Source organism: Aulonocara sp. 'chitande type north' Nkhata Bay, linkage group LG15 (genome assembly GCF_057382095.1).
Source record: "Aulonocara sp. 'chitande type north' Nkhata Bay isolate Kocher_YH1m ecotype deep benthic linkage group LG15, A_spYH_male_GT1.1, whole genome shotgun sequence".
NCBI classification, from domain to species: domain Eukaryota; kingdom Metazoa; phylum Chordata; class Actinopteri; order Cichliformes; family Cichlidae; genus Aulonocara; species Aulonocara sp. 'chitande type north' Nkhata Bay.
Genome location: NC_141358.1, coordinates 41,534,655 through 41,547,679, shown reverse-complemented (window position 1 = coordinate 41,547,679; position 13,025 = coordinate 41,534,655). Strand labels below are relative to the sequence as shown.

At 40.7% G+C, this 13,025-nt stretch overlaps 1 protein-coding gene across 7 annotated transcripts in view; it reads left to right on the top strand.

The window, feature by feature from the left end:
* ptprfa (protein tyrosine phosphatase receptor type Fa) overlaps positions 1 to 13,025 on the top strand; it is a 353,347-nt gene that overhangs the window by 271,553 nt on the left and 68,769 nt on the right. For 4 of the 7 annotated variants that reach the window (XM_086263515.1, XM_086263512.1, XM_086263510.1 and 1 more), the window contains 4 exons: positions 1,144 to 1,253; positions 1,401 to 1,657; positions 3,213 to 3,294; positions 10,183 to 10,395. In XM_086263515.1, the coding sequence (XP_086119641.1) occupies positions 1,144 to 1,253; positions 1,401 to 1,657; positions 3,213 to 3,294; positions 10,183 to 10,395 (662 nt within the window). The remainder of the gene's footprint in view (positions 1 to 1,143; positions 1,254 to 1,400; positions 1,658 to 3,212; positions 3,295 to 10,182; positions 10,396 to 13,025) is intronic. The other 3 variants (XM_086263516.1, XM_086263514.1, XM_086263513.1) reach the window with 1 other exon arrangement.

The following is a 13,025-nucleotide window of genomic DNA, read 5'->3' as shown; positions in this document are numbered from 1 at the left end:
TCAAAGAAATGTAGCAGAACTTCATCAGGGAAACAAATTATGTTCAGTTTCTACCCTTTTTTATTCCTGGGTTTTACTAGAGTAACTTTGTAAGATTCAAAGTGAAAATTAAAACGAGTTTAGACAGTAAGTAGAGTCACAAGTGACTTTACTCCACTGACAACTTGGAGAGTTTTTATTTATTTAATAACCATTGCCTCTAGCTGGCATTTGCAAACTGCAGCCCTGTAGGATTCTTCTCTAGAGATGTTAAACAAGGACTTTCTGGCCATATTTGATGCAGGAAGCAAGCAGCTAGTTCCTGTGAGTGTGTGTGAGTCTCACACTATTAAATCCACTTAGTTCACTAAGTTAGACCTCATTATAGCATACCATCTGAAAACAGTTAAAGATACACTTAAGTCCTGTGTGTTATTTATTACAATGATCTTTTCATTGGGAACCTTTTGAGATGAAAACCTCATGAAGCTGGTTATGATATTGACAAGTGTCACTAACGCACGCGAGGAATTTTAAATATGAAAAAAACTCATTTATATTTATATCATTTATGTTTGTTTACAGTTTCCTACATAGTCCATGTGTGTCATGTCATCTTTGCTCACTGCTATGATAGTTATTCGATATTATTTGGATATGAGGCATGGATTATGTTGGTGCATCATGTAGTTACCTGCTGATTAGCATAAGTCACTAATTGGAGCACAAGCTTTCTTGACTGTTAGTACAATTACATGCACAGCAAGCAATATTGTTTTTCAGATAATTGCATTAAAATTCCAATTAAAGTTATCAAAACTGCAAGCTGGCATTAATCGAGCAGACATCTGTCAGCTGCACACATGTAAACGTTTTCATGCCACTGATAATGTACAGTTTATCCTTAATACAAATGAAACAAGTGAGTTGTATAAAAAATGTAGTGGCAGGCTTAAGTGGACATTAGAGAAACAGCAGTTTTTGGTCGTTTGTTATTGCCAAACACCTGTTTGTGCTTTTATAGATCATAAAATCATAAAAACTGTGCCGAGATCTATCTGGTAATGTTCCCCGTAACTGTCTTGCTTTTCTTGCACCTCCTCATCAGCACTGAATCATCTCAGTCATATTCACAATCAAATTAACCACCTAATAATCATCCAGATCTTCCCTCAGTGTTTACCAAGAACTTTGGTGTGAAGGCTGTGACAAAGACCTCGGTCCTGCTGACCTGGGAAGTGCCAGAAACATACAAATCTCAAGTGCCTGTCAAGGTAAGCTCAGCGCTCTCTTTCATGCAGGCAGAAAACTGGTTGTTTTGGGTAAAACAGAGAGCTGGATATTGGTGACAGGCATCACAGTGATAATTATTACAGTAGTGCAAGGTGTAAATTAACCTCTATAACTCCATCCTGCTGTAGATTCTGTACAACCAGCAGAGTGTGGAGGTTCAAGGCAACCTGAAAAGGAAGCTGATCACACAGCTGCAGCCAGACACTGATTATTCGTTTGTGCTAATGAGCCGAGGGAATAGTGCTGGCGGCCTCCAGCAGCAGGTCTCCATCCGAACGGCTCCGGACCTTCTGACGGTGAAACCAGCTCAACACCATATAGATGTGGAGGAAGGTGGTAAAGTGACTATCAGCCTGCCGAAGGTCCCGGACGCAGCGGCTGTCAGGTCAGTGCTGACAGTTTGTCTGTTTTAACACTGACAGTTTCCGTGACTGCTCCTCCATTTCCTCATCTCAGTATTACAGGGAGTGCAGAATTATTAGGCAAATGAGTATTCTGTCCACATCATCCTCTTCATGCATGTTGTCTTACTCCAAGCTGTATAGGCTCAAAAGCCTACTACCAATTAAGCATATTAGGTGATGTGCATCTCTGTAATGAGAAGGGGTGTGGTCTAATGACATCAACACCCTATATCAGGTGTGCATAATTATTAGGCAACGTCCTTTCCTTTGGCAAAATGGGTCAAAAGAAGGACTTGACAGGCTCAGAAAAGTCAAAAATAGTGAGATATCTTGCAGAGGGATGCAGCAGTCTCAAAATTGCAAAGCTTCTGAAGCGTGATCATCGAACAATCAAGCGTTTCATTCAAAATAGTCAACAGGGTCGCAAGAAGCGTGTGGAAAAACCAAGGCGCAAAATAACTGCCCATGAACTGAGAAAAGTCAAGCGTGCAGCTGCCAAGATGCCACTTGCCACCAGTTTGGCCATATTTCAGAGCTGCAACATCACTGGATTTTCTCATTTCCTCATCTCAGTATTAGTGTGTTAGATACCGTCGTGTTGGTTTTTAGGCGCCAAGAGCGTTGAGTGTCAGGGTATTAGCCAGTCCTGTCAGCTGATCTGAGCCAGGTTCTATAGACCGTATGGGTACGTGTGAATCTCAGCAATGTCTTGTCCACTGCATCTATAGAGTGCCAGGCTATTTTCCCCAACATACACTCAGCGTATTAGCAGTTCAAACATCTTAAAAAGCCAGAAAATTCTGGCGTGTTTCACCAGCCATTACAGCCTCTCTTTATTAACTTCTTGTCATGTTTTACCCACTTCACAGCGAGCCAATTATCAGAAGCAGAAGCGTTTTCTTTAAGGTCAGAGTAGTTTTAAGTGCAAACAAGACAATCAAACATCTGGCCCAACAGCTCCGTGATTACAGCAGAAAACCACACGACTATATTAACAGTCGCCCCACTGCAACTCGTAGCCCTCTCATGATACCAGAAAGCAATTTGAGGTAATCAGCAATAAGAATCCCAATGCAAAAGGTGCATTTCACAAGAAGTTTATTTCATATTATTACCCAGCGTGGTCAAGAAGACAAGCACATAGAAATAATTAATTGTGTTTCAAGTGTTTGTTTCTCCGAAGAAATAGCCCACAAGTAAGCAGTAATTAAGAGGAGTGGAGTCAGTGGAGAAAAAAGATGCTAATGTCCAAACCAGACCTTCTCATTAGGCTCAGTGAATGCATCTGTTTAAGAGAAGGTTCAGAAAGTTTATGGAGAAGATCTACAAGATGTGCTGAAACAACATTAGACACATGCATACATATAAACTGCATTTTTTAGTCTTTTAATACGTCTTTAATTCACTTTGTGCTTCTGACTCTTGTGTTGTGGTAACAGGTGAATTTCCTCATAAACTTATCTTCTCTTAACATTGAAGCTCTGTGTGTGTGTTTGGTGCACAATCATATATGGGTGCATTATACGTTTTGTGCAGGTGGTACTACATAGTGGTTGTCCCTGTCACTCCAGTTTCTCTGAGGAGATGGGAAAACCCTGAAGACATGGACATACAAGAGGTGAGCGGATGTCTAGTTCAGTTTGATTTCATTGTTGCTGACAATCTTAAAAACGGCTCTTTTATCAGTTGTAATTGTTGCCATAAATTTTGTGAACACTGGGTAAAAGCAAAAAAGGAGTCAAATCCTAGAAAAAGTCTTTCAAATAAGTTGGGACATAAGCTGCAGTAATTTGTCCATATTGGAACGTAGAAAATATCAAATATTAAAACATGAAAGATGTACAATTTTAAGAAAAATGTTGCTTTTAAATTTGATGACAGCAAAGCGTCTCCAAAAAAGTGGGACGGGGCAAACAAAAGGTTACCGCAGTGATGGTATAAAAAAAAGAAACTATAACTGGAGGTTAGCTGCCAGTAGGTCAGTCACATGATTAGGTAAAAGAGCATCTTAGAGAGGCGGAGCTTCTCTACAAATCATCTACAAATTGTATAACAATTTCAGAAAAATGTTCCTCAACATAAAATTGCAAAGACATTAAATATCTCGTCATCAAGGCCAAAACTCAGTATTGGATGCCAGTGGTCTTTGTGCCCTCGGGCAGCACGACATCAAACATGTGTCATGGACATCACTGTGTGTGAGCACAGCTTACAGTGCCATCCACAAATGCAGGGTAAACCATGCAAAGACAAGCCCACATGTGAATGTGATCCAGGAACACTAAAAACAGAATCACTCAGCCTGGTATAAACTGGGAAATTAAAAACCAGAAGCAGCCTCAAGTGGCCATTGAGGGAACTGCACTTTATTGTTCGTTTTTTTATTGCAGTTAAATTTCCTTATTAGTCCCAGTGTGAAGGGTAGAAGCAGCAGTAAGGTGACAGAGAGTTGGTATAAGGTGGAGGAGGAAACCTACTGGCAATATGCATGGGACTGATAACATTGAAAACAGGTGATTAAAGCTGCTAAATGTTTTTCTGCCCATGTTTATCTGGAAAAGGGCGAGAAACACTGAATGAAAATGTAAGTTATTGCAGTGTGAGTGACAAAACAGAGTTCGTGCACCTTCATTACAGGAAAATGTTTCCAGCAGTATAAATGGGAATCAGTTTTTATAATTTAGTGGCACCTTGGCAGTTTTGAAACATCACTGACACCTTCTGATCCAGAAATGCTGTGATTATGAATCCGCTTCTTCAACCACCCTCGTGTGTCGCTTACGAAAGAATGCAGCGTTCTTCGGCTTTTTAGAGCACCGCCTGACGTCACTGCATGCTTTGCGTTTTAGCTTTGTTTTCATTTACATGTCTTCATGATGAATTTTCACAACCAATCAGACTGAAGCCCTTCTAGCATCATTACACAATTCATTACACGCAACAATTCAAAAAGGTTGTGAGGGACAAACAATATTCGAATGACTTGACTGTTCTCACCGTCATGCAGTCAGAGATACTAAAAAACAAAGTGTAGATGTGGTCAGAAGCTATCAAACGAAAATGTTGTTTACAAGTGGAAATGTTGCGAGGCTAAATAGAGGCGATTAAAGAAAAATCATCATGCATCAATATGTGAATTGAGGAATATTTGTACAGAGTTGCCACTGATGATGGCAAAGGGAAATCTTACCTCATGTCTGAAGCTTTGTTTCTATTTTTGATTCAGTTTAATTTGCTGCATCTCCCACTTGACCCCTGTTTCAATCCAGGGGGTCAGTGTTGACATTGTGGAGGACTATAAATACCTTGGAGTACACATTGACAATAAACTGGACTGGGCTAAAAACACCACAGCACTTTACAGGAAGGGCCAGAGTCGTCTCTATTTTTTGAGGCGACTGAGGTCCTTCAACATCTGCCAGAAAATGCTGAGGATTTTCTATGAGTCTGTTGTGGCCAGTGCGATCCTCTATGCTGTTGCATGCTGGGGGAGCAGGCTGAGGGTCGCAGATGCCAACAGACTTAATAAACTGATCCGTAAGGCCAGCAATGTTGTGGGGATGGAGCTGGACTCCCTCAAGGTGGTGTCGGAGAGGCGGATGCTGTCCAAGATAAAGACAATGTTGGATAACACCTCCCACCCACTCCATGACATGCTGGTCAGTCACAGGAGCTCGTTCAGTGAGAGACTGAGATTACCGAAAAGCACCACTGAACGACACAGGAAATCATTCCTGCCTGTGGCCATCTCCCTGTACAACGCATCCACTTAACACACTGTTTGCTGCTACAACTACACATGTTTCTTTTCCAACTATTTATTTATAAGTGACTTATGTATGTATGTATGTATATATATGTATATATTGTACTATTCTTAGTTAGCGTATTGTCTGTCTTGTCTTAATGTTGGTTTAAAATGGAGCACTGTAACAAAAAATAATTTCCCCCAGGGATCAATAAAGTATTCTGATTCTGATTCTGATTCTGATAATGCAGACGGGGCGGTGTGGCATCACTCTTATGTTGGCCCCTCTTGTAAACGATATTGGGTTAATGCTGAGCTAAATGGTGGCACGGGAGTTCAGTAGTTAATTTTGTTGAATCTACAACTCAAAAATAAATGAAGTTTTTCAAAGAGTAAACTAACTGCTGTGCATCATTCTGAGATTTTGCTTTGTTCTTGCTTTAAAACTTGCTGACACATTAACTGCTGAGTCAGCTCTGCTCCTGAAACGTAAAATAACAACTAAGAAAGAAATGGGGCTTTTTTTGCTTCACCTGCAACTGTATATAATTACCTAGTGTCAGTAAAATCCTTTAGCTTTGATTTTATTGTATCTCTTCCAAGTCCTCTCTAACCTACAACAGAACTGCTGCTTAAGGTGTCATTTACATACATGAGGCGCTGCACTGCGTTGTATTCCCGTGAGCCTTCATTGAGCAAGATCTAAAGGAGATGGGCTTTTACTATGTCTGCAGGCAGACTGATCAGGTTGAGCTGTGCAGTAACTGTTATGGGTTTGTCATTAATTCCCTCCCCTGACAAATTATGAAATGCATGCCAGTGGATAATGGTCTAACAATGAAGGCAAAGATCTGGAGTCTGGTATCTCATAGTCTAGACCCTTGTTTGCTTCAACTGGAGAGTTGCGGTCATAAACTAAATAAAAATGTAAAAGATGGACTTTCTAGGTCTTAAAAAATTAAGCCAGTGTAGAAGAGCTTTAACCTGAATTATTTCCAAGGGTCAGAGGGGGGTTCATCCTCATTGCTGTACAGACTGTATAGAAATCACTGAAACAATGTATGACTTGGGTAGTGACAGACAAGTAGCTAAAGTATCCCTTAGTTTATCAGTCATGGCTTCAATAAAGTACGAGACAGCCAAAATGCTTCAAGCTTCAAAAGAGGACTTTGCAAACCAATGGGCAACGTCACACCGGCAGCTATAATGGATTTTATGGTGTTTACTATAATAGCTAGTATAGCAGTGTCTTTACCTTAAATTAAGTGTTGTTGCAAAATGGTTCTAAATAAATAAAACTTCCATGAAATGTAACTTTTGACTCTGCATGTCAAAAAACATCCAAAAGAAAATAGCGCAAAGGTGTTCCTAATAAGATCCTTGAACCAAACTAGCAGGACTTTCAGTGTAAAGGTGAAGCAGGTGTATGTCTAAGGCAGAAACGCAGCTATGACCCAGTTCATAGGGCGCATCCTTTGGAGGCCACATTTCAAGGCCAATTACGTCATAGCTAGGCGACGAAGGCTGCTCCAAATGTGTCCGACAAATGCGTCCTTCATTTCCCCGAATTTGAAGGATGGATGGGGTGTGTCCTTCGTGACCCAACATATCCCAGAATTCATTGCGCGGCCAAGCCAATTCCAAATCTGAAGGCTAGACCAACCCATTTCACAGCCTCGCACTTCGGGCCTTCTCAGTCTATGAAGGACCCGGCACACGTAGACCGCGGAGGCCAGGTCCTCTGAAGGATGCAGCCTATGAATTGGGACACACATCTCATTTTGGCTGCATGTAGAGCTCGTGACCATAACCGAGAGCTTGGAATACATTCGAATAATTCAAAAACTTCTGGCCCAGCTCTCTTGCCCCTTCACATGGGGCAATAACTGTTTCCCAGCTCAGAAGCAGCAATCCATCCAGAACCATTTCATCCATACACGGTAAAGCCCTAACCAATGCGCCCACAGCTCTTCATAGTCTGGCTTTTTTTAACCTTTTCTCCTGATCTTTGACAAAGAAGCATTTTGGTATTTTGTAGTTTTCCTGAAACCAGCTCTCACTCCAAACACTGACAACTGGACCTCAACTGAAACTCTTGAACATATCCAATACATGTGTGCATAAAACAACACAAAGTTATCACAGAAGCATTAGTGTGCAATTACATTTGAATCTGGCCAATATGAGCTCTGTAAAAAGGCATGTATGTGTTGTAGAATAGCAGCATACACAGTTTAAAGTCTATGTCTTTGTTTTTATAGGATGCTGATGCATAAAGACTGTGTAATTATACTAACTTATAGTTATCATTTGCATACAAGTCTAAATGTGACCTGCATTGTATTTTTTAGTCTTTGTTAGTAACTCTGGCCTCCGCTTTTTATACTCCAGTCATTTTGGAGCTACAGCAACAAGTAATGGAGTTGTTCAGTGTCTGAGGTTTGTGTTTACTGGTCACTATCGCAGCTTCCTCTACTGCAGATTGTGTTGTTGCTAAAATGCAGATCACTATCTGGGTTTGGCTGAAGAAAAGCACTTCACTTTAGTGGAGTCATTTTCTAATAGAGATGGTTGGCAGCACATCAATCTTGTCATTACTTCTGTCCTACTAATAAAGGGAGGCCAAGTGCATGTTTCAATCTGGTCGTGCACAATGTTAAATGCTTATTTATTATATCTTGTGTGATTTATCCATATATTTGTATTTTTTGTTTTTGAGTTGTTGGTGACTGGTCAGGTTTAGGTTTCTATTCATTCTACAGAACTTCATATTACTGTTTATTTATTTATTGCCCTGAGTTGGATTGGTCTATGGCAGGGGTGGGCAACTCCAGGCCTCGGGGGCCACTGTCCCTGCAGGTTTTAGATGTGTCCTTGATCCAACACAGCTGATTTAAATGGCTAAATTAGCTCCTCAACATGTCCTGCAGTTCTCCAGAGGCCTGGTAATCATGTGATTCAGGTGTGTTGACCCAAGGTGAGATCTAAAACCTGCAGGACACCGGCCCTCGAGGCCTGGAATTGCCCACCCCTGGTCTATGGCATGATTATAAAGTTCAGAGATTTCCCTTTTTTATATATCCTGGATGAGCCCCGGCGTTATAAGCCCTGCTTATTTAGGACATAACGGGGTGATTTTTTTTAGTAAGGTAAAACGTATTAATGGCAACATGTCCCTGTGAGCCAAACATACAGCTAATTGGTGCTTTCCAGATGGAAAGGGAGACCTAAACATTAGGAGTAATTTAGCTTTTAAAGGTCCAAATTCCTTCCAGCAGCAGTGTTTGAGTTTATTAGTTATCCAAGAAAGTAGGATATATCTTTGGCATATATCATAGTGTTTTGGGTTTTTCTGAATGACACTTTTTCTTATGAAGTGTGGGGAATGTAAGCAAATTTTGAGAAACGTAGACTTATTGAAAAAGTGCGTAAAGGGCTCAAATTATCTGCCAGACAGCCCTCATGTACTTTGACCATGGGGGGTCCTAGGCCCTCACATGGACTCCCAAGCAGGGGGGATAAGTCAGGTGAGAGGACCAAGGACTGGACCATAAAAGGAAGGAAGCAGAAAGCAGCATCTGAAACTGACACAAGGCACGGGATCCAGTACCTTCATCTGAGACGTTTTTAAGTGAAATACTGTCAACCGGCTGTTTGTTAAATTTCCTTTTTCTTACAAAGTGAATGTTTGAAATGTCAGCACCCAAAAAAGGAAGAAGATGCATCCATGTGATTGAAGTGACTTTGCTGCAGACAACCGTTCCCAGTATGTCAGTGTCACCTTGAATATTGTTGCTTTGCGGGGACGTGTTGGTCTAAAATGACAAAAGCAGGTGGTTGAAAGACACGTCTGTCTCTGAACACAGAGAGCAGCTGAGTTTCAGTAATGAAGCCACGACCCTCGGTGCTTCCTGAATGTCACAGAGGGCCTTCAGACTTTATAAATTCAATCCTGCTAATTGTAAGGCGTTTGGCATCCTCCAACATGCACCTTTCACCAAGTGCACCACAAATTTATAAGATAGAAGTAACATTTTTACGTGGCTCAAAAACAAAATAAAATAAAATAAATTAAAAGGTTTATTGCTTCAATTTAGACTTAGAGAAATCTATTTTCTAGTATGTTTTTGCAAATTGCAGCTTTGATCAAACTGCTGAACAAAAGTGTAGTGCATCAGCAGCATGATGAAGCATCATTTCGAACATTTTGAACAATAACATTTCATAATAAAGTGGTTTAACTAACATCGGCACCCTGTTTGTTTGTCTTCTTACACATTGCTCATCTTTACTGGTTCTTTTGACTTTGTTGACCAGTCACACAGAGGTCTCAGCAACTTAGTTCATTCTAATCAATAAGACAGGTGATAAAAACTGCAGAGTGTAAAGAAAAGGATGGATATAACCCTCATGGCATCTCCCATTGGCTTTTTTTTTTTTGCATTATTAATGAATGCTCCGGTGGCATTGTTGCTTTGTGGAGCCATTAGTTTCTTGCCTGGTTACATTGTTAGCATTGTTACAGTAAGACATGCAGACTTTAAGCCTTAATTAAGTGAAAACAGATCAACAGTTAAAGGTGGTTTGGATTAGAAATAAATAAGAGTAAAACAAGTGAATAAAATGGAAGAATCGTATAACTGTCACAGAGGGTCAGGAAAAGAGAGCCGTCATCTACAGAGATGAGGTTTGTTATGTCATCTTGTGTCACTATGCTCCAGTGTCATGTCAACTCATAATATTTTGTTCCTCTGGTAGCTTCTGGAGTCCGGTGCTGACAGCAGCCTGCAGAGAAGGAAAAGGCAGAGCAATGATTTCCTGCAGCCCTACATCGCTGCCAAGCTGGATACGCTCCCTGAGATCTTCACTCTGGGTGACGAAAAGAAATACAGCGGCTTCTACAACAAACCGCTCCCTGGACAGCAGCAGTACCGCTGCTTCGTTTTGGCTGACCTGACGGACCACGAGTCTGTGAGTGACCTCTCTGCATTTATGAACACGTTCAGCAGCAGTGATGCATTTGGAAGTGGTTCAGTGGTTGATCTCAGAGGCCAGGGCTTCAGTGCATACACTGATTTCTTAAAAAAGAGCACCACCCCACCTCAAAACACGCCACAGACTTACAGTACATTGTGAAGATGATGCTACATGTTTGTCCACAAGACTCTTTGGCTTTTTCTTTGCCATCGTAAGGCAATATAGCAAAACTGAGATTAGTGTTGGTAATAAACTGACAATTTGTTAATACATTTTCAACATATCAGCTGGTTCTGTCCATACAGTGTGTGTTCTATAACTCATCCATTTGTGTAGCCTACAGACAGTTTGACTGCTGTCGTCAGTGGTTAGGGTTAATTAAGGGTAATTCAGGGTAAGGGTTAAGTTTACATTCAAACTTCCTCTTTATATGGAAGTTTCACCTGTGACATAACCAAATTTGACTAAAAATGTCTCCAAGAGTTGAGTTCAAAGATAAAATCCTTTTGTTTCCAAAGCTAGCTTGTTTTGCATGTGGCTAAAGTGCAACACAGTAGTTCTCTTTCACAGGAGGAGCATCCCTAAAGCAGGGATGTTACCCACATGACACAGCAGCAGTAGCTTAATTGTAAGATAAGATAAGATAGAACTTTATTAATCCCTCGGGTGGGTTCCTCTGGGAAATTCGACTTCCAAAAAAAGCACAGCAACGACCGAAGTTACAGTTACAGAACTGTTATATATATATATATACACACACACACACACACACACACACACACACACACACACACACACACACACACACACATATATAAATACAGAGACAAATATAAATAAAATATACAAAGGGGATAAATAGAATAAATAGGAATAAAAAATAAAAATACAAGTGAATTGCACATTTCAAGTATTGAGTCTATTGCACTGTTGACTATTTACAAAAGTATTGCACAAGGTATTGTACAGTGAGGTGAAGAGGCACTACAGCTTAGTTGTTCCCCCCTCCTTTGTCCTCCTGTCTCCCCTCCCTCTCCCCTCCAGAGAGGAGTTAAACAGTCTGATGGCGTGTGGGACAAAGGAGTTTTTAAGTCTGTTAGTTCTTGTCTTGGGGAGAAGCATCCCTGTATCAGAGCCATGATAAATTGCAATTGGGGTTGCTGTAGCTCAGGCGGTAGATGGTAGAGCAGGTCACCTATCAAATATCCTGGGCAAGACCCCGAGTTGCTCTCCGGTGCATTCGTGGGATTATGAGTGTGTATGTGTGAGCGTTAGACAGAAGGTTCTTAGACAGAAACAACATAGAAAAACAGTGCATGTGTGAATGGGTGAATTCGGGGAGCTGTGTAAAGCGCTTTGAGTGCTCAGAGTAGAAAAACTCTATATAACCCAGTCTGTTTACCATTCCCATTTACCAAGAGATTTGAGGCCAGACTAACAATCTGCAGCAGTGCGAAACCCTCTTTTGGCATTAAAAAGTTACTGTAAGATTTTACTAAAGAGGTGCAGTGTCAGTTTTGTGACTAAAAGGTGTGGAAGTATTTTTGCCTTCGTGCATAAGTATTTGTAGAAGTTTCCCTTTTTTGGGAAAGAAATTTGGAGCGCATTTAAATGATTCCTACAAAACCTATTTAAGTTCATGCACTTTACAGCAAATAACAGAATTTAACCCTGAAAAAAGCAACTCCTATTTTGTTCCCTATGGCTGTGATAGTTGTCTCTAGAAGTGTTCAATTATTAGGAATTAGAAGAGGAGGGGTTATCAAAATGAGTGCAGCGTTAGCACAGCTGGATGGCTCAAAGCTATGAAGGCACTCCCTAACCTTGGGCTGTCCTGTGCTAGTGGCTTTACAGTGCTGCTTGCAGTGTTTCCAGTTTTTAGTTACATTTCTACACAGATCAGTCTTGTGTCTCTTGCTTGTGTTTTCACAGCCTCGTGCACACAATGAGCAGATTTTGTTTAACTTCTCTCTGGTATCAGATCTGTTACAAGCTGAATGAAAATGCAGAAATGTGTCAAATTCAGACCTGACAGCTGTTAGATTCATATTTGAATCCTACAATCTGTAAATTTTGACTTTAAAAAATGCACGCAGTCTCACACTTGCATAGCCTGCAGAGATAAAGAGCATGCATTTAATGACAAAGTAATAGCAACATCAAAGCCTGGGTCACGATGTGACATCCTCTTCTACATATATAAAGTCAGTACTGACAAACAGATTCATAACATCGATTCATTTGTAATAAAGTTGCGATCCTGTGCTCTAACTGAGCTGTCAGAATTATCCAGAGAATGAACGTCTCGAGCTACAAGACTGTGCATCGTCCACGGCAAATTCTAACAGAAGAGTTTGTCTTCCAGGCAAAAACACATTGATCTGAATTTCCAAAGAGAAGCACAAACATGAAACTCACATCCTGATTGCTTCTGCCTGCATATGTACAGTGCTCTTGGTAGACTGCTGGTCATCATTAAAACAAATTATTTATCTTTATAAATTAGCAGATCGCCAACAGAACCTCCCACTTCCGTCGACTGTGGCGTCACGCTAGTTTGCCCTGGTTAGTAAATCTGCCCATCGATGTCGAATTTTCAGATCTCCATAATGGAATAAACACTG